This window comes from Oxyura jamaicensis, chromosome 10 (genome assembly GCF_011077185.1).
Source record: "Oxyura jamaicensis isolate SHBP4307 breed ruddy duck chromosome 10, BPBGC_Ojam_1.0, whole genome shotgun sequence".
In the NCBI taxonomy this organism is placed as follows: domain Eukaryota; kingdom Metazoa; phylum Chordata; class Aves; order Anseriformes; family Anatidae; genus Oxyura; species Oxyura jamaicensis.
Window position 1 is genome coordinate 11,382,888 of NC_048902.1, and position 22,485 is coordinate 11,405,372.

The following is a 22,485-nucleotide window of genomic DNA, read 5'->3' on the forward strand; positions in this document are numbered from 1 at the left end:
GTTAGGCAGATGTGTCAGAAGAATATGAAAAAACAGTGTTAGACTGAGAAAATCCCACAAAGGTAAGAGGGAAGAATGGGCACAGAATCGTATTATACAAATCAACACTAATCTTTCTCCTTCAAACTTGGATGTGAGTTTGTAGAATTGTTAGTTACGAAAAAAGCCTAATATTGGTATAAATTTGGCAAATGTGATCCAAATTGGTAAATTAGGACCTGAGAATAATCAAGAGATGGTAGCAATGAAAATCTGTGGTGGTGGTTTTTAGAGTATTTTCCAAGTATGTATTTGTACTCAATTTACCCTAGAATTTGAAGCACGTCTTCTGCAGTGACTAATGGGAAACTTAGTGTCTTTTAGGGTTTTCTTAAAAATTATCCATTATGTCGCTAGCAAAAGCAGGAAAAAATTAGTCAAGTTAAATATGCTGGTTAGGCATTTCTCCAACTGAATTATTCTGTGACCAAAATAACATTTGTGTCCTCACATCCCACAAACTTAACTACAGTTTAATCTGTGTGAACTCTTAATAATGATAAGAACTTCAGCGTTAGCCTGAGCGGTGATAGTGGTAATGGTCATGTCCAAATGGAGAATTTCCCACGGTTTTTACAGCACGGACCTTTGTAGCAAACAATGAAGAGAACCTTTTCTATTCGTTCTGCTTCCTGTGAGCAAATATTCTATTCCTCATGGTCTGTAGCAAAATCATTCCAAGTGCAGGGTAGCTAAAACAAAAATACATTTATCTCTAGTAATATTTACCCTACCTGTAACGCGTTATCACCTATCTTATTCTAGTTCCAAACAGGACCTGCTGTTTGTTCTCTTCTGTACAGAGCGAAAGACCAACATGGTCAAACTATCAGCTTTGAGCAAAAGACGTAGGATATATGTCATGTGGAATATTTATTGTGTAGTTCAGCTCTGAAAGCATTGTTGAAAGTATTGCTCCTTATTTGCTGTTCCAAATTGAAATCATAAATGTAATTAGCTGCCAGCTTTCTTTGAACAGACATGCTTCCTATTTAAAATAATGTATTAGTTAATTGTAATGAGCTATAGTCACAGTTTTTGAGAACTGAGTTCTCTTTGACTTGGTCAGGCCAGCCCCTTCTCACTTTTTGTTCCCCTTTATGGTAGCATTTACAGTAAAGAGAGGTTCCTAAATTCATACTAAGTATTGGGGGCATCTTGTTAATTTTTTCTTGATGTTTCCAGGGAAATGTGAGATAAAGCAAATGAATTTACATACGATATATTGTTATGTGCTCTTCTTGCTCTCTTCTTTCAATGCCTTTTTTATCAATTTATTTTCTTATTTCAGTATATTAATCTGTGTGTGTATCAGAGTATCTTTGTATCTCTGAAACAGTTCTTTCTCAAATATCTAATCGCAGCAGAAACTAGGAATGGTTTTCACACTGTTCTGTAGAAAGTACACTGTGGAGGAAGCAGTAACTACTTATTAGAATAATCAAAGAGTTCAGACTGCATTGTAGTACATGAGGCAGAAAGTCAAAGCTTCTCTGACAGCTGGTTCCCTTTTGTATTATGAGAACAGAGAGACTGCAGCAATGTACCAGACTAAGGGGCTGCCTAGCCTGGTATCCTGTTCCAACAGTGGCCTGCTGTGAGCAGGAGCCCCAGGAATAGCAAAAATAAGGCAAGCGTATGTTACCTTACATAACAATTTATATTTCTAGTGTTTAGTCCATTTAGACCATTACAATCTTTAAGTTCTACTTCTCTTTTTCCCCAGGACTGCCTGGTATCAGTGTAGAGTGAGTTCCTTCTGATGAAGATGGTTAGCGCTCAACATTGAATAGTGTCAAAAGTTGTGCTACCAAAACAGGTCAGGATGTGTTTTCAGTCCCTAAAACAGGAACAAGGGGGACTCTGGCCATTCTTCCAAACCGAGAACAATCCAGGTGGAGGACTTGGAGGAATTCTGGAAATATAAAGTCATACCCAGTGCTTATGCATATCAAATGTGAGAAAAGCAAGTACGATGTGCAAAGGTGATGTGTTTTCCCAGCTCAGCAGTCTAAGGTAATACCAGTGGAGGAGTTTAACTGTGCAATATAACCTGATGTGATCTGGAAAGGCAGAATTTCCATAAAGAGGATCACTGCTTTGTATTGCAGCTCTGGGACTGGTAACGACTGTATTGCCTTTCCTTCCATCAGTGAGGGACTGATAAATTGGGATGCTCTCTTCTCGGTAAAACTCATTTCTTGATTTTTATTTTTAAGAAGTCCCCACTTAGAACTGCAGTATCCAATTTGTTACATACTCATCTGTTTGTTACAATGACTACTGCTAGTGCTGGTTTCAGTGTGCAAAAGTAATACAGCTGCTTTTATTTTTGGAAGTTCTTGAGCTTCCTCTCCCATGAGTCTGATGTTAATGTGTCTTGTATTTATGATGGATTAATGTGAGACTTCTGAAAGGTCCTTTCAAGATGGGAAAGGCAGCCCCATTTTGGGGCAGAGCAGAGGCAGCTCATTTCAGAGATGTCTTACACATCAAAAGAGCAGAGATGAGAACATAGAAGAGACTGAAAGCCCTCAGCTGGGAGGAGTTAGATAAACACTCACCAATAACCTGCCTACGTTAAACCTTTTCCAGAATGCCTGAGTCTGAGATAACAAGAGCTATAAAGCGTGAGCAGCTAGCAGGGCACCAGACTGAACTGTCCACAGCTCACTGAAGGGTTGCGGGCCAAGTCTGAAGAGGTGCTTTTCGAAGGAGTCAGTATGGAGCCTGAGGAGTACAGACGGAGAGGTGAGTGATCCCCTGCTCTTGGAAGTAGGTAGCATTTGCCCAAGGGGAAGAACAGTTGTAGGGCTGTGAATGGTACCCAGAAATGAGGGTGGGCTCCGTATTTTTAACGGCATATGTCCTTGAGGCTTTAGATCTGCTGGGGCTGAAATGATAATATATCCCTGGGCTGAGTTTGATTTAATGGAGTTAGAGTAAGTGGATGAGTTAGGCTTTTTGATCTCTCATTTAAAATACTGTGGAAAAGCTCCAAAACTGTGATTCTGAGTAAACGTGTGAAGGGGCTATGTATGGTGGCTCTTCCCTGGCTGATACCATGAAACTTCACTGATGCTGGTGCAGTTCTGGAGATGGGGAGCAAACTTTGGTCCCACAGCTGGAGAAAATTGCCTAGTAAGTGGAGAGAGAGAAAGCATGAAGCTACATAGTTGTTTTCAGAGGATGCAAAAGGAGTTATGCTTTAATAACAGGGAAGCATGGGGCATTATGACAACTTCTGTGAATGCAATTTCACTTCATCTGTAGGTAAGAAAATCTCTATCACCTCAGTAATTAAACAGACTGTATTGAACCCGTGATCATATTTTAAAGGTATATTTGAGCTATTGAGTGATGACAATGAAATAACCCCATGAATACGTTTTGTCCCTATGAAGCCTGCTCTAGAAGCTGTGTTAGAATTATTAGATGGGACAGGTAGGGTGTAAAGGTTGAGTAACTTTTCCTAGATCATCTAGTCACAGAGCCAGAGATTAATTCAGGTCTCCTCATTGCTGTCCAGTCTCTTCTGTAGGAAGGATGTTGGCTCTCTGAATAATCGGAAACCTTCAGAAGGTCATACAGCTCCTGTGTGTGGGGTGTTATGTGTGTGTTCCCAGATAAGCAGGAACATCAATTGGTGAGACTGGTTCATGATACAGTGAATTGTGACTAGTGCTATGGAATATGGCTGTATGTTCTTAAATGAGCGAAGTGATGAGTTTATTGCCAGGGAATGCTGACAAGTATTATTTTCACTGATGATTAATATAGCCTTAAGCTAAGACTCAGAGAAGCAGTCTGAATCAAATGTTGAACAGAAATTCATATTTAATTTTTTTTTGTAAATTCTGTATCTATTTTAAAATTGTTAATGGATATGGTAAAATGGACTTTTTAATTCAGACTTCTCTGTAGCTGCCAGCTAGCAACATGAGATTTCCATGAATTTCTTGTTTGTTCCTGCTCCGTTCTGAAGTCCAGGTATGATATAAACTAGAAGCTGTGAGACTGAGGAATGTACTGGATCCCTTGCTTTTGAATCTCCTGAAGTACTTGTGCATAGGATAAGTGGGGCTTTGGTGGGGCTGTGGGCTGTTTGGTGTTTTAGTTCCTGTGGTTATCCTGGGAGCAGTATTTCAAACCCTGTCAAATGCCAATGACGGATTGCATGAAGTGACTGTCGTGCTGATCAGTTTACCCGCAGTCTAAACTCAAAGCAAAGCATTGGTTTGCTTCTTCCAGGGAAAGAGATGGTGGATTACATTTACCAGTACCTGAGCAATGTGAGGGAGAGACGGGTGACTCCTGATGTACAGCCAGGTTACATGAGAGCTCAGTTGCCGGATTCTGCCCCGATGGACCCAGACAGCTGGGACAACATATTTGGAGATATAGAGAAGATTATTATGCCTGGGGTAAGAAATAAATTATAATTGTGACAGGAAAAAGTCACTAATACTTGAGGTAAACACCCACATTCTGGGAATGCACAAATTCTGCTGAACATTTGTTGAGATACCTGCTTATGTTATTGTCCAGCATACAAGTTCCTTCAGGAGAGGAGGGCTATATAGTTATGAATTGCTGTGTATAGCTAAAGACAAGTTGACGAAATGAGCAAGAACAACTAACACAGTTGATCTGGGGATTCCCCATATACGGATAAGTATTTCAGACTTTGTGCAATAATTTTCAAAAGATCATTCTTTCCTGTTCAAAATCTTTGTCTGCCTGTTTAATTTAGATAAATGCTTTTGCTATAATTTGGAATTTATCTAATAACGACACAGTGTTATCATTTGCAACTGCTGCACTCCTGTTGATATTATCTCTGTAGCTTTCTGCTAGCTGTTCTAGAATTGTACGTATTATGATGCTGTGCTCTTTTCCTATCATTTAAAACAGATGCTAATCACTACATCTTGTACAGAATTTTGCCACATTTTCAGACTTAACTTCCAGATAATTTTGTTCTAGGTTGTCCATTGGCAAAGTCCGCACATGCATGCCTACTTTCCAGCTCTTACTTCTTGGCCTTCACTCCTTGGAGATATGTTGGCTGATGCAATTAACTGCTTGGGATTCACATGGGTAAACTATGCTTTTTATTTTGTTACTTTATATATCCTTCTCCTGTGTATGTTATGGAGGAAAAGGTCATACTCATTCTTTCTGGTTCTGTAACTCGGTACAACTTTTTACTGTAAACCATTGTATTGTAAGCTGTTTGCATAATTGAAGAATGTCGCTTGTAAAATTATACAAATCATGTATATAAAACCAAACATTGCCTACTAATCAGAGTTCAATTAAGAAAATACACCACTAGAAAGTATGTTTTCTAATTATTTGCATATTCAAACAGTTGGCATTATTCTCTATTGTATTTGCTGGGTGAATTTAGAACATCATTCTCTTTGTTTGATTTTCTAGGCCTCCAGTCCAGCCTGTACAGAACTGGAAATGAATGTGATGGATTGGTTGGCTAAAATGCTGGGCCTTCCAGATAAATTCCTGCACCACCATCCTGACAGTGTGGGTGGAGGAGTATTACAGGTAAGGGAGATCAGAGGTGGCCTCATCAACATTTCTGTGTTCACTGCAGTAAATCTTCCTATAGGTGATCATTTTCCTTGAGGCAAAATCCACAAGATTTGCCATATAGGTCTATATGGGGACAAGTCTTGTATTGACGTTTCCTTCCCAGATTTTAGGATTAAATTTTAGATAATTATGGAATAGGAATTACTATTGTTTTTTAGTCCTGATTGCATTATGGAATAGGAGCAGGTACTCTTTTGGACTTACTTAAGGATAAATGAGATAATCAGATTTGGTTTCTTCAGTCTGTTTCACATCGCTAGAGTATTCACCAAAGTTATTTCTGCACAATTAGAGAAGGGGAAGACTTGTCACTGTCTTGCCAGCAAATAAAGACTGCCGTCAGAAGGACATAAATTCTTTTCCCTTCTTTTGATGTTGACTTTGTGCCTCTGGGAGTTGCAAGATCCAGGGCCTGAACCTTCTTTCATACAGCCTAAGCAAGTATTCGCTGGAATCAGTGCCAAGGTTCTGTGTTCTTATAAGGAGCTTTGCTCAGGTTTGTAGTTTTTGTGATAGATAGTACATTTAATCTGTAGAAGAACAGAAGTAATTTACTCAGTCTTACACTTTAGTCCTCTACACTAAAAATATACAGAAATTAAAAAGCTTTGGTTTGTGTTCCTGGCTCAGAGAGCTGTTCATTAGCTAGTGAATTCCCATTGCATCTGAGCAAAGCAGTTGTGGAAATTGAAAAATTAAAAAAAAGGGGGGGGATGTTGTTGTTAGCATTTCAGTGACTTCAGTAAATCCTTGACAAAACAGCAATAAAATAGTGAAATGTTGCAGTAAATGAGCAATGTCTTTTCAGAGCACTGTGAGTGAATCAACATTGGTTGCACTGCTGGCAGCAAGGAAAAACAAAATTCTGGAGATGAAGCTTTCTGAGCCAGATGCTGATGAGTCCTTGCTCAATTCTCGTCTCATTGCGTATGCGTCTGATCAAGTAGGTTGTTACAGTTACAAAAAAAAAAAAAAAAAAAAACACACACTATTTTACTTCCATCTCACCAGACCATAAAGATGACAACGTGAACTTGTGTTACTGTACCAAGAGAAAAATACAAGCATGAACGAATCCATCTGATGCTGTAACGCTGTTTTCTGCAGATGGGAAAACGGAATTGGTGTGAGATGAGATTTTGCAGGATCCCAACAGTCCAAAAGATTTCTTTCCTGTTTCTCACAAATCCTTACTGTAGTAACTAAGTGTTGATCTGATGCTGCTTCAGCTCTTGCTTCTTAACAGCCTCCTTCCATTTGGAGACAGGCACACTCAGATCCTCAGTGTTGCTCTTGATTGTTGTCTCTGCTCCAGGCCTATGAACTTGACCTTGGAGAAAATGCCTACGCAGTGATGTGACTCTGCCTGCAAACCTGTTCTGTCCTTTGGCTCCTGAACTGAACAATCATACTCCCCTGTGAAAACAGCAGCAGGAGACATGCTCATGCTGGTTTTCCCTTCATATAACTAAAAGGGTTTTTGATTGTGAGGTGTTTTGGTCTATGCCAGCCCCAAACTAGGCATGCTTCAGGACTTTTTGTCTTCAGATAGTAAGGAGGGAACATGTTAAGGTTGCTTCATTTCTAGAAAGTCCTTTAAGATTCGAGTTCTGATAAATGGCCCTCCAAACACAAGTATGCCTCATTAGATTTTTAGAGACCAGAACCCTAATAAATGGATCATATGTGTTCCTTGAAATTACAATGTATTATTTATTTTTGTTATTGACAAGGAACAAACTTTCAGATTTAGATTAGTCTGGATTATAATAACGACTTTATCTATGCTTTTGTTGTCTTTTATAAGGACATAATTTATCAGTTTCTCAGCCTCAGAGCTTGCTTTCTTACTGCTTTTTTATTATTATTTTCATGAAGGCACATTCTTCTGTGGAAAAAGCTGGCTTGATTTCTCTTGTGAAGATGAAATTCCTGCCTGTGGATGAGAACTTTTCCCTTAGAGGTGAAACTCTGAAAAAAGCCATTGCAGAAGACAGAAAGAAAGGCCTAGTGCCCATCTTCGTACGTTCAACTTTCTGTTTGGGAGTATTGATATTCTTAATGTCATCATAAGAAATGTCTTAGATATCATTTCACAGTGTTAAAGTACTTTAGTTGAAGATGAAAATATATATGAGAATTTTTCATTTTATTGAACTCAAAGATGTTGATGTCATCTCATTTTTACTACATTAATAGCCTCCCCAGTTTTAAAATGCTGCATCCATTTATTTTCAAAAAATGCCATCTGAACAGTCTTGTTCTATTCTAGGTTTGTGCAACTTTGGGTACAACTGGTGTCTGCGCTTTTGACAATCTCTCAGAACTGGGTCCAATTTGTAAGTGTCCTTTTCCCCCTGATTTTAAACTATGATAGCACAGAGAAGATAGTATGGCAATTTTTCACGTCAAAACCCAGGAGAGTAGAAACACTAACAAGCTGAGTTTTTCAAATGTGTTTCAAAGATGAGTGGAGTCGGTACAAGTTTCTGAAGTGGCTTCTATAAGATTTAGATTGGGATGCTAAAATACATTCCATTCCAGATGGATGAAACTTGCCAGCTGATAAATCTTTAATGTGGTTATTCAGGCAATACACAGAGCATACACTACAGACTGCAGTACCATTGCAGGACGGATACTAAATAACCTAGCAAATGACTTTTGAAGATAATGATTGGTAGGACGTCCTTTGTGGTCACCAGTTCAATAGGTAAATTTGATATGGTTGCAGATTCTATTCCAGTATAAATTCTGACAATTAAGTGCTGAATATCTGCGGCACTTTCTGTTACATATCAGAACGTGGCTTCTGTCTCAGAGTCCTTTTTGCTTGCATTTATTTTGGCTTTGTGTGAATGAGTTATACTAGGGAATTTCAGTTAGTAAAAAGGCAGGTGACAGAAATCAAATGTCAAAAAGCCTCATGCAAAATTTGGAATAGTGAATTTTTGTACAGTTGGTTCCATCTGGATTCAGCATTATCACATATTTTGTGATTCTAGTTCCACAGCTTTATATTATAACTTGATTGTCAATTGCTTGTATTGTGTTTTACTTTGTTAACCTGTCCACCTCCTGCAAAAATGTATGTCTAGTTTTCAGAGAGGAGAGTAATACTTTAACTAAACACATACTCCGATTCATTAGATCCCTTACCTAACAACAATTTGATTTCTTACAGGTGATGCTGAGGGACTCTGGCTTCACATTGATGCTGCATATGCAGGAACAGCATTTGTGTGTCCTGAATTTCGATTGTTCTTGGATGGAATTGAGTATGCAGATTCCTTTACTTTTAACCCTTCAAAATGGATGATGGTTCATTTTGACTGCACTGGATTTTGGTGAGTAAAGACAACACCAGAAGTATAACATGCAAATTGTAAAGTCTTTCTTTGCACATTTTTTTTTGGCTAAATACAGTTCATTCTACAATTGATAGGGTTAAAGATAAATACAAGTTACATCAAACCTTCAGTGTTAACCCTGTCTACCTCAGACATCCCAATTCAGGAGCTGCTGTTGATTTTATGGTAAGTTGTTATTTGAGTTGATATTTTAAATTGCCTATAAAATGTTTAAATGTAGACTGCCAAATTCCTCTGGAGTTAGTTTTAGGTGGCCTTACTACTTAACAGCATAAAAACAATCATACTGAGGTCTTAATGCTGATTAAGTATTAAAACTTTGAAGTGGTTATTATAATTGGTTGTAAAATTGTTTTCATTTATAAAGATTGAAGTATTCAAGATTTTTACACAGGTGGGGATCTAACCTAGCCTTTTTTTGCTAGAAGAGTCTTTTATGTGCATTGTATTGTTAAAATAATTCCTACTGATGACATTTTGGGTGGTTTTCTTGTATCTTTGATATGTGATAAAATAGAGAAATGATTAAGCAATGGAAACACCATGCTCTGAAATAACAGTAACATGAATTACATTTTTCTTCAGATTTATGTATCGATAGGAGAGCTGAGGCATTTCAATTCATATCCATTTTATAGCAGATTTCAGTACAGTAAAACAAAAGAATATTCAACTGCCAATTGTTTCAGCTATGATCTCACCCAAGCTCTGAAAAGATTACTGTCTTCTTGAAATCAATGATGCTTTTCACTAGAGGGAGTGTGTACAGGGAGGGAAAAGAAAAAATTACCAAGTCCCTCTTGTGGTTGAATAGGACCCTGCATGTTACTGTGTAGCACCTTAGAAGTACTCTTAGGTTTTGTCACTCTTCTCCATACAGTAGGTGTTATTTTCTCTGGAAGGGTTTACTCCTATATGAATTCTTGTTGGCTTGGGAAAATGTTCAGGATGGCACTTAAATATTCAGATTGCAGGAACCGAAGTCAGCACTCAATCCTGAAGTGTTAATAAGTTGATAACGCTCTTTAAGTGCAAACAGGAGTTGTTATATGCTGGCAATTAACTAAAATCCTAAACAACACCCCTCTGTTCCCTGAGGGGAACAGACAAAATCTTATTTTTGCAAATAATTGAGAAATATGTAGACATAGTGTTTCCTTGATCACTATTTCCTAGGCTTAGGTGGGTTTCAGTAACATGCAATTTGTTGTCTTGAGGAAGATTTCTGATTGGAGTACAGGCCTGAAACAACAGATCTTGTAGGTGTAAGGGTTCAGTCCTTTCTGTTGTTTTTGCCCTTACTGATACGATGTTGTGTTTTCACAGCACTGGCAAATTCCATTGAGTCGTCGATTTCGTTCTTTGAAGCTGTGGTTTGTGATTCGTTCATTTGGGGTGAAAAAGCTTCAAGCTCACATCCGGCATGTATGTACATTAACAGTGCGAGCATAAGTGTATTATGCTGATTTATCGGTAGTGTTGTTTATTAAATTCAGTCATGCAAACATGAGTAACAAATACTTTCGTGTACAAAGTTCGCCTGTGAACACTAAACATGTGCTGATTTTACTCCCTAACTAATCTATAAAGATTGACTGTGTGGACAAAACGTCTCCTGTACCCTTCTTGGAAGCAATAGGCAATGGAAAGCAACTTGATAAGTCAGTACCTTCTGCACATCATTGAGTAAGTTTGTAGAGGCTTTCCTTGAGGCAAAGTGGCAGCTGTTTGGGAGGCAGGCTGTGAAGTATGGCTGAACCCATTGCAATGAAACTTCATAGGCTTAAGTCTTTGGAGTGTATGTATCATATTGTGGATCAATGGTTGCTGCAAAAGGAATTTAATCTGAGAAAAGAAACACCCAGTTTTTAAACCTTCTCAAAATTCCTATATGTAGCCCAGCTACTCTTTTACATTGTCAAGGGTTTGGGCAAATAGAGACAGTCTTAAAAATTCTTAGCTTTGTTGTTGTTCTTAGCTTGGCTGCCATACATGGAAATGAATGATCTGTTTTAATGAGGAGGGATTTTTTTAAAAAAACTATTTAGTTTAGTGTTTTACACTGGGTTTTTGATGAACCAATATATAACTACTTTTTTTTTTTTTTTCCTTAATTACAGGGTACTGAAACAGCCAAATTCTTTGAATCTTTGGTTGAAAGTGATCCACTCTTTGAAATTCCTGCCAAGAGACATCTTGGACTGGTTGTATTTCGTTTAAAGGTAAAAAAAAAAAAAAAAAGGGGGGGGGGGGGCAATTTTCATGTATTTTTAGACTATTTCCATGTATTATTTGACTACAGATGATCTCTCCAGAGGCATTAAAAACTACAAATAAACTTTCATATAAGAATTGGTAATGCTGGAATTCTTACAAAGACGTTTGGATATCACTGGAAATTTTAACAGTTGTATTTTTTTCTTTTCCCTATGCATATTTGAAACAGGGTCCCAACTGGCTGACAGAAAAACTCCTGAAAGAACTAAGCAGTTCAGGCAAGATCTTCCTTGTCCCAGCAACCATTCATGACAAGTTCATCATTCGCTTCACTGTAACATCTCAGTTCACAACTAGGGAAGATATTCTGCAAGACTGGAACATCATTCAACATTCCGCAGGCCAAATCATTAGCCAGCATCATGGGTTACACCACATCAGTTCTGGTGATGAGGCAAGAATCCCTAATATGGTAATGGAGCATAATTCTAATGTTATCAGTAATGCTTCTCAGCTATATGTAGAGGACGAAAAATACAAAATACCTTCCAGAAAAATAGTAGTTCAGCCTAAGAAAGTTGCAGTGAGTTACAACACATGTGTGATCAGTCAGCAAGTGAAAGGTCAAGGGGACCCTCTAGATGACTGTTTTCCAGAAGATGTTCAAGATGTTACCAAACATAAGTTAACCTCTTTCTTATTCAGTTATTTATCTGTTCAAGGCAAGAAAAAGACAGCACGTTCCCTTAGCTGCAACAGCGTCCCGGTGACTGGTCTTCTTGAGCAATGTAACCCCAAAGCAGCAGCCACTGACAAGAAAGAATCTCATGCAAATGCTAGAATCCTTTCCAGGCTGCCTGAAGAGGTGATGATGCTCAAAAAAAGTGCCTTCAAAAAATTAATTAAGTTCTACAGTGTCCCAAACTTTCCAGAGTGTAGCATTCAGTGTGGCCTTCAGCTGCCTTGTTGTCCTCTGCAAGCCATTGTTTAACAAGTAAAAGAGATTGGTGCTTAAGAGCTCCCCAGGTAGAAAGAGAACCAAAGTTTGCTTATTCATATGCAATACCACGTTATTTTGTTCAATATGTAAGCAGTGGTAATGACCACCGAGAAAATTGCTGTGCTTTTACTGGAGTAAAACCTTGTGTATTTATAGATTAAAATGTCAAATAAATCTTGTAGACATGTAACATTAAACTCTCTGGTTTGTAGACTGTAGTAAAGAAATTGCAAACTTCTGCCTTGTAAACTGTCCTTTACCAGGACTGAGAGCTAGTAAACTAGAAACATTTTGACAGTGTATGTTCGCCTCAGTAGGGTGTTAACAATTCCGTTCTCTTTGCACCATTGATTATTTTTTTAATGCATTGACTTGAACTCTCTAGGCTGCTGTGAGGATGTGTGTGTGTAGACAATGCCAATATCACTTCTGAATTGCGTAAAGAGGAGGATGTAACCTTTCTAAGTGACTTACTGTACTAGGGCTATTTTCAGCTTTTGAGTTTAAGAACAGAGCAGCCCTGCCATTCCATCTGCGCTAATCAGTTAACAGTGCACATGAGGCTTTATGTAACCATGTTTCAAGAAAACAAGAACAGAATTGCCCTAAAACTGTGTGTCCATCTGACTAACTCTGAATTGTCCTAGTGCGGCCCATTTGAGAAACTAATTCAGGAAGGGGAGCACCTGCTTATATGCTTTTCCCAATGTGAGTGTGTAACAGTCAATTGAGACTGAAGTACAGGAGTGGATAGGTCAGTAATCAAAGTCACTTCAGTGAAGAGTGGAGATGTGGAGGATGGAAGCACCCTCAGAGCAGGTAGCTTAGAAAACATAAAACTCAAGAGGAAGGGAGCACAAAGAAGATAGCTAAGAAATTCAAAGGAAAGGAAAAGCCAGGCTCAGATGCATTTGTAGTTAGAAAAGTTCTGCTTTATTAAATCAATCTCATATACACATTTATTTCAAATACTGATATTTGCTAATATTCATAAATGGGATTTCTCAACACAGAATAACAGATCCTTCAAAACTTTTTTTTATTACAGAACATGTATTTTTGGACATGCTCTCAATTTGAAGTTACATTTTTTTTACTGAGTTATAAATATCCTGGGTCATCTATACATACACTTTTTCTTTGTTGTCCAGAATACAGGCGATCTGTAACAGCTGCTGGATTTAAACTTTCCTTCATTAGTTGTACCTTAACAGTACTTATGAATTGCTGTAAGTTCAATAGCACTCTGCAAAACAAAATTACACTTCTACTTACCAACATCATCGTATAATATTGGAATTAGATTAAATTTTCTAGGTTTAAAGACAATCATATTTTTTTAAAAAAAATCTATACAGTGTAGAAATTGAAGCCTTAGTAACAGAGGTATAAACCATCTGCATTCATCTGATGATAATTACTGGCCCACGTACTCAATAGTTCGATTATTCTGAATGCAAGAAGTGTTGGGGACACAGAAACAGATTACTGAAAGACTTTTCTTACTACAGTATTTAAATGAGGCAGGAAAGCATTAGTAACATTACTCATGCTATTTTCAACTTTTAGTCAGAAAGCATCACAGTTTTGATCCAGGAAATCATTTTGTTACGTGCTAAAACTCAGTTGTGAGCTTCTCATCCAACTTAAAAACAAAATTTTCAGACTGCTAATAGGGTGCAACATTAACTTCTTAAAGAGTAACATTTCTGAAGTAATGCAGCCACCTTATACCATCTTATAGGGTGCTGACCCTATAGGAAGATCATTAATGACACTGTATGGTGTTAGTATATCTGTATCTTGTTTTCAGATCAAAAAGCAGTAGGATTATTCTCAGAAAAGAGCAAAGAAAAGGCCCGTTGAAGACTAGGCAAGTTAATTGTACTTTACATGGGATAGCATGACAAACCACTACCTTTAAGCATTTTCTCCATTAAATTCAGAGTTTTCCTTTAGTCGAATACATGCCATTCCTATTTTGCCTTCATAACCTGAAGGAATAATGATAGCAAATAACTTCAGGCTAATCTCTGTGTTTAATAGTAGTTTTTAACAAGCGAACCATTTTAAAAAACATACTTTCTGTTAGACAGCTGAATGATTAGAAGATTTTTGTCTTCAGCCTTAAGCATGCTAGACGCAAAATTCTTTTCCAAGCCTAGCATCAGAATAGTAGATGACAGATTTTATGAAAAACTTCCTTATTTGGAAAGTCTTTGGAAAGACTTTGGAAAAACAAGTCTGTATGCAAAGCAAAAGTCTGCCTGTAAACACATGACACATTAGTTGTGCTTACAGAGGAAACTTGTCTTTAGAAGGTGACCATCTGTATAAACTACTTCCATGTAACTTGGCTAGGCTGCGGTAGGCTTAACCCTCAACCAAAAGATTGAGTTGGAATTAGTAATCAAACACTTGTTTACTTTGAATGCAAAATAGACCAAAGGGCTGTTTAGTATGTTTATTCTTTCATTTGCATTTATTTAAATAGGGAATATATGTATAGCACACATCCCTTCATACTCCAAGTCAAGAGACAGCATAGGGAGAGCTGGCATAGGAGAGTGTGCCTATGGGGCAGATACTCTGTTAACACAATCGATATGTTGCTCAGCAGTGAGAATGTACCACAGCTTGTAACCTGTCTACCTGTTACCTTACACAAAAAGTGAATGCTTCTCTCCCACAGTCTAGCCTGGGATGCTCAGAGATCTCCCTCATGTCACAAACCAACAAAATCAAAATCATCACAAATATCTGGTTTAAACCACGGTTTGCCTGTTTGCTCAGGGGTGACCTTACCGCTCTCTACAGGTACCTCAAGGGAGGCTGTAGCGAGGTGGGGGTTGGTCTGTTCTCCCACGTGCCTGGTGACAGGACAAGGGGGAATGGGCTTAAGTTGCGCCAGGGGAGTTTTAGGTTGGATGTTAGGAAGAACTTCTTTACCAAAAGGGTTGTTAGACATTGGAACGGGCTGCCCAGGGAAGTGGTGGAGTCACCATCCCTGGAGGTCTTTAAAAGATGTTTAGATGTAGAGCTTAGGGATATGGTTTAGTGGGGACTGTTAGTGTTAGGTCAGAGGTTAGACTTGATGATCTTGAGGTCTCTTCCAACCTAGAAATTCTGTGATTCTGTAAAATATTTTCATGTGCTTTCTTCTATTGCCAGTTACAAACAGTTTGAGCCACTGGTGGAAGGCAGTAAGATTATCATCCAAAGGGTATAAGGTGGGCACAGAGATACATAGCTGGGCCAGCAGTGGCTCCAGGGATAACAGATAGCAGACATCTGGTGATAGTAGTGGCATAAATAGCAAAGCACCTGAGCTCAATTTACTACACCTTGTATCCAGAATCACAGAATCATCTAGGTTGGAAGAGACCTCCAAGGTCACACTGACCTAACACAAGTCCTTCGCTAAAACATATCATTAAGCTCTACATCTAAACGTCTTTTAAAGACCTCCAGGGATGGTGACTCAACCACTTCCCTGGGCAGCATGAAAAGCACAAATACGGCTCTAATTATTCGTCAACCTATTCCTTTCACCTGACGTGCCTTAGGCTCTCAGCCCCCTGCGTTCACCTACCGGAGGACGGGGCACAGCCGGAGCCCCCTACTACAGCTCACCTTGCTCGGCACCCCCGGGACTGACCCTAGGCGCCCCGGAGGGGCTCGGCAGAGACCCGAGGGCGGAGTTTCCCTCCCTCGGCACCTGAGCAGCGCCGCTCCCCTCATCCGGTGCCGCCAGCAGCCCCTCTGCTCTGGAAGCAGCGCCGCAAGGGCTGCCCCGACCCCCCGGCCCCGCGCTGAGGGGCGGGCAGGCGAGGCGCCAAAGCCGCGCCTGGCGCTGAGGAGCGGGCGGCCCAACTGCCGTGCCCGCCTCCTGCCGCGCCTCCTGGCGGCCGCCGGTCCTCTCTCGCTGCCCGTCTGAGGCAGGTCGTGAGTCTCTCCTCAGCGAGGGGGCTCCCTCAGCTCTGGGGGCCACCGGCCTTCTGCCCCTGTCGCCTCAAGGCACAGCCCAGCAGCCTGCCCCTGTCACACCGTGACACTAGCAGGTGCTGACTGACCTGCACCGTCAGTCTTTCTCCTCAGTCTTCAGTGCCCTCGGGTGAGGCTGGCATCTTCCATTGCGAATGAGACCGGTGCTTGTTCTGACGGCAGAATGCAGCCTGAGGGGGCTGAGACCATCTGGAGTTTCAGCCTCCAGCCACCAGGGACACAGGCAGCCAAGCCTAGTCAAGGATCCCACAGAGAGAAATTTAGGATGAGGCAGACAAGCGGTGAGCTGCCTTGGATAGCACGTACCTCATGCTCCCTACCTCTCAGGATGTACCAGTCCTCGTGCTCTTCCTCACTGGCGAGTAAATTGACTAAATAGGTAAACAGTAGCTGAGTTAGCTGAAAATGTGGGGGGTGATTTGTTTTATTTATTTATTATTTTGAAACAAATAAAAATGTTTATTCATGTTTCAGATGCACAAAAGGTATTTACAACCCCAGTCGCTCAGTCTTGCTCCTGCCCAAGGCTTGGAGAGACACTGGTTACTCTGACAACCCTGAAGCAAGAATTCCACCCTTCTGACATGCCTGCAACCACTGCTTTTCTCAGTGAAGTTTAAGCAGCTGTTGCTGTGAAGAAAGATTAATTCCTTCCTTCCCCACCAAGGGAACAGTTCATTGCCTTCTCAGTCCCAGTTTTCTGCCCTTCTATGTCAGATCTGGTACTTCTTTACCCACAAGGCAGTAATTACGTCAGCATTACTAGGCACTGCACTTCTTGAGTTCCTGTTATTTTCTCTGATGTTTACCAAGCCCTGGCTACCTATGTTTATAGTGTTCCTTCTGATATTTTTGATTTAATGCTAAGATTTGTTTAGTTCTCTAAAATCATGAAGCAAAGTCCTCTTAGGAATGAGACTGTGCTGCACACTGGGACAATCTGGTTTTCTTCAGTAATCCCAAGGGGTTGAGGTGTACTAGTCCACTGCTAGATGTAGTGTGTTCAAGTATTTCTTATTATCATAGCAGTTTTAATAGGTAATTAACTGCTATTTCATATGTCATTTGAGGCTAATATCTCATGAAATGTGCCACATACATGATTTGGGTTTTAAGTGTTTGGTGCATTTAAAATATATATATATATATATATATATTATTTTTTGTGGGGGAATTGCTATTCCAGGAATCTTGGTTTACTAATCCAAGTATTAGTTTAAATACTGTTAGCCTGGAGATAAGTGCTTTTTTGTTGATTTGTTTGCTAGTTTCATAGTTCAGTAAACCCTATTTAATACCCTCCCCACTTTTATTTTTTTATTTTTTCCAATTAGCTACTACAAATCTGGACTTATTCTAGAAAGTTGACAGAGTCTCCTGTGACTAGTTAACATGTGTTTAGCGTTACAAGAAGCATGTGTGCTTGAGGCTGTGCCAGAAACTGGTGAAGGCAGCCAGCAGTGTGGCTGTGCTGGCTGTTGCCCCTGGGTCAGGCACTGCAGAAGGCCTCTTGGCAGTGTTTGATGCTGCCCAGGCACCCCTGCAGAGCCCCCGCAATCAGTCTGTGTGGAGAAGAGGCTGCTTGCAGCTGATCACTTCAATGGGTGCTCTGTTAATGAGTTTATGATTTCCCATGTATGCTCCCCTCCATAGTCTTGTTCTTTCCAGCTTTCATTCTTCTAATGTTTTGTGGAAGCACTTGAAACACAGATAACCTTTTACAATATCTCCATGACAGCTGATGTTCACGGAACTTTCTTTTCTCTGCAACAATGTTCTCTGTGGAATGACATTTCAAGGTGCCAGCATCATTCAAAAGGAAATGTATTTCTTGTTATACAGTTGTGATTTTGTTCCAACATTATGAGTCTAACCTAACCTACTTTTGTTTTCAGCATAACATCCACTTAGACTGGTGAATGTAGGTGTCCAGAGGTAGCAGATGAAAATGGCAGGATGGTAGATTACTACCTATTGGTGAGTTGCTGTTTTTAATAATAATAATAATAATAATAATAATAATAATAATTTCAGTGATTAACAGTGTTAGAGAACACTGGCTCAATTGTTTCCTTTGAAGTTACTGTCAAAATGTTCATCATCTTCACTGAGGATGATCATATATCAAACTTCTAAGGAGAAGATTATTCTGTTTTCTGTTGGTTAGGTGTTTATTCTTGATGAGGTATGGTTTTTTTTTTGACTAGGAAGATAGGAAATTGTTTTTCCTTCCAAGAACAGGAGTGTTACCTCTTTGGTATGTATTATTGCGCTATAAGATAGGGGGTGACTTTAAAGGGCTACAGCTATTTTGGAATAACTCTTTGTTTGGAAATTCATGTTCTGAAATAAGTATATCTTGATGAAAAGTTGTTCTGGAATAGTTTTTCAGAAAGTAGTTTCAGAGTAGATGTAAGAAATAAGCTGGGAAAGCCACAAACATTGGCTGATTGCTTGCATTAAATTATTTCAAAATATACTATGGTAGAGAAATAGATGGTTACCTATGAAAAGTTTAAATATTAAATATCCTTGAATGGCTGAAGAAATTAAGGACCTTGAAGTTAAGAACAGTGAATAATCTTTCATACCAAGTTTTCTTGCTAGATTAATAAAAATTACACCTCTGCAGGTGACATATGCAGTTAAAGAAATATGAGAAATTAATTTTATGTTGTTCATAAAGAATGTGCAAATATTTCAAAATGGAGGTTCCAAAATAATATAGGTACTAAGTATTAATAACCTTTTCCATTTCTTAGTGTCTGAGCTTAATTCTGAGGTGTGTTCTTGCTTCTAGCCTCTGTCAATGACACACAAGCATACTGGGAGGGTTAGCCGCTTGGTATTTTGGGGTGTACAAAGATCTTTCATTGTGTGGTGCTGATTATTTGCTTTCTCCTGCCACTGTGGCAAGCAGTTTGTAGGTTCCCTTTGACTTTAACTATCAAACCCTAATTGCTCAACAGTTGATTATCCTCAGCTTTAGAAAATATAAATGATATGTTTATTAGTAGAAAAAGTAGTTCAAGGAATGAGTTCATTACTCTCCTCATTTCTCATTTTCTGTGCTCTACTCTCCTTTTTGCTTTTTTAATACCTCTATATTCAGTTCTTTGTACAGGGTTTGTTGTTACAGTGCTCGTTTGCACTATCCATAGAACACTAAGGGAAAGAAAAAATAAAGACAAACGAAAACATAGAGAAGGCTACAGAGCTCCTGGGACTTGGGAACCAGACTTCCACTCCAGGTTCAGGCACTCCTGGCTTTGGGTGAGGCTGCAGGCAGGGGTATCTTGGTTTTGTCCACAAGATGTCGCCAGAGGGTAAAAAGTAGCTGGAACACTGTAGTAATTTGGGATTTCAGCTCACTGTTCTGCTAATTAAAGGACAGGAATCATGGGAAAGCCCAGCACTCTGTATGCACCAGGCTGCAGCCTTTTTTTTTTTTTTTTTTTGAGATGGGGTTCAGGATGGAAAACTTGTGGTTTGAGTGCATCTGTGTAACAGATCAGCTGGGGTTTGTTCTTCTCTTGTCTGCCTCACCTGACCCTCCCAATGGGACATTTTTCAGGACTGCTAAGCTGAAATCTATCTTCAGTTTCCAGTTTGAAATGCCTACCTGACACATTTTCAAATTCACAGTTGCTTTTAAGGGTTTATTTGCTGTGTTATCTCAGTGTTTCTGTGAGGTTGCAATTAGATGGGATAGGCTGACCTGATCTAATTGACCTGATCATTGATGCTGTCAAAAGGGGTGATTCTGTTTCCCTCTCATCCTTATGTGGCCTTCTACCTCTGCCTCCCTTACTCCAGCTCCAGTGCTCTTCTGACCCTTCAGTGACCAATCCAGCTCACTAAACCAGCAGAATATATTTTGCTGGGTGAATTCCCTGCTGACTCACAGGGTAGAATTGGCTCATCAAGGGTCATATTAGTACTAGGAACAATGAAAAAGAGGGACTGAGGAGATGATAAGCTCTATCTCCTTCCCTATATGCACTGTCTCAAATTCTCCTGTTCCCTTCCCTCTTCTATATGAGTTGAAAGGTACAACTGGTCCTAGTAACCAGGAAAAAAACATTATAAATGCAACAACCAAGTTCATAGTATATGGAGAGATAAGTCAGTGAACCTATCCATGGCAAAGTTCGAGCCATTCCATTTTTGGCCTCGCAGTCTGGCAGAGGTTCAGGAGATGAGGGTCAGTGAAATAAATGTGCTGGCACCACTTAAACTGTGCTAACATCAGCAGTTTATTGGTATTTTTCCAGATCTTTCCTCACTTCTGATGGATGATGCTTACAAATTTGTAATGCATCAGGATTTCTAGTAGATCAGCCAGGTGAGCTGAGTTGCTGGTCAGCCCTGCAGCTAATTTGGCACCTCTGTTCACTGAAATACTTTGCAATCACCAGTCTCCAAAAAACTCTACAAAGTGAGTGAACCTCTCCTGTGACCCTAGAATTTTTCAAGAAAGTTGTGTCTGATGGATTGCCCAGTCCATCTGTTCTCCCTGCCCCCCCCCGAAAAAAACAAAAACAAAAACAAACAAAAAAAAAACACCCCACAAGAAATCTGTATGTTGCAGGATACCTTTGCTTTGCTGCACTCTGCCTCACCCTGTCCCAAGTTCCTTTATGTTCCTTTCTGCTAATTAAATTATTATTAAAAGGTAAAGGAGGTGCAACCTGGCTGTGAATAAACATGGCATGACTCATTAGATAAAACCATATAGAAGGTCCAGATTTATGTGCCACACATAGATTTCTAACAGGTACAGCAGCTCTTGTTGGAGTTGATCCTGCTGCAAAGCCCGAAGGTTTGTAGCACACATGTAGCACTCATGGCAGACTATGAGCATCTGTCTTCCCAGAGGCCTGCATGGAAAACAGCAGCAGGAAGTGGGAGAAGAGAAGGGAACCTTTCATATGTTCCAATAACGTATATTGGATCTAAAAGCTCTTAATGAAACTTTCTCATTTCAAGAAATTGTCATTTTGCAACTAAGAACTTGTTTTGGTAGGAAGCTTCCCACCAAATCTCCTTACAATGCCGTGTTTACTTCTAAGCTATGAAAGTTAGAACAGCAAACTATTTTCTGTTGAGATGCCAGCTCACACACAGCTCTCTGCTCAGTTACAACTGGCTGAAGGTGAAGCTCTCTGATTCATAGCGTAACTCATCTTTCTGTTGTAGATGTGTTAAAAGCAACTGGTATGAAATTCTAGGAATCAAATTGTAATGTTCTACGATGACATGTGAGAAATTCCTGGCACTGAATGGTAGCTGGATTCTTGGTACTGAGCCCATCCTTATCCGCCCTGGACAGAGATGGTTAGAATTCAGCAGAGCAGATGTGTTCTTCAAGATCAAGAAAAGGGAGCCGTCAAAGCTCAGGAATTATCCTGTCTCCTAATACAGAAACCCCAAAGGGTGTCTTGCTCAATGTTCTTTTGTGGAGTTGAGGAAATGTTTCCATCCCATAAATAGATTTAGGATTCTCTTAGTTCATTACAAATGCAAAGCCAAGCTCCTTCGAGAGCTATGTCAGCAGAAGTTGGTTCAGAGTTCAGATAGTTACGTTAGTAGGGGTATACGAGTCATGGTGTGCAAGCTACCTGCTCCCTCCTCTCTGTTGCTGAGAGCTTATTAGCTGTCAAGAACTGAAGTGGGCGAGAGGAGATGAAAGAGTAAGCATTAAGCAGATAACGTAGCTGAGCCTTGTCCTCAGGAGAATTCCAACAAATTTTGTCTTTGCCTTTTTTTTTCTTTTATGATGGAAAGGTAGATGGCATCCATGTGTCCAAATCCAGTGTTGTTTTTCAACCACTAAATTTAGGCTTGAATCAGATTCAGTGCATAAATCACAATGAATTTATGAAATCACTATTCAAGATTATACTTGACAGACCTTTAAGAGGCATTGCAGTTTGAGCATTAGTCACAGCTGCTGCCAACAAGAGCATCGAGTGATGGAATATGCTTATCAAAGAACTGTGTTTTCTTTGAAAAAGGGATGGGGTAAAAAGCAGCTTTATTCTCACAGCCTTATTTACTGAGCTATAGCAAACTGAACAGACAAGATCTGTGGTCTTGTTTAGTCCAGGGATTCTTCAGCCTCTTTCACAGGAATAAACTACATATATTCACTCTAACATAATGCTTGAGTCAGTATGTGTCTGTCAAAGAGAATATTTAAAAGCTAAAAAAAATGCACAGGTTGGCTGAGGTTCTGTG

General features: G+C 39.6%; 1 protein-coding gene across 1 annotated transcript; it reads left to right on the top strand.

Annotated features, from left to right (window-relative positions):
* The first annotated feature begins 77 nt into the window (after window positions 1-77).
* Window positions 78-12,851, top strand: HDC (histidine decarboxylase). The gene is made up of 13 exons (XM_035335825.1): window positions 78-2,226; window positions 2,635-2,790; window positions 4,291-4,463; window positions 5,026-5,139; window positions 5,482-5,604; window positions 6,461-6,595; window positions 7,531-7,674; window positions 7,925-7,991; window positions 8,837-8,999; window positions 9,098-9,188; window positions 10,350-10,448; window positions 11,144-11,245; window positions 11,470-12,851. The coding sequence occupies exons 2-13, from the start codon at window positions 2,763-2,765 to the stop codon at window positions 12,229-12,231; spliced, it is 2,001 nt and encodes a 666-aa protein (XP_035191716.1). The 5' UTR covers window positions 78-2,226; window positions 2,635-2,762; the 3' UTR covers window positions 12,232-12,851.
* Window positions 12,852-22,485: the final 9,634 nt, after the last annotated feature.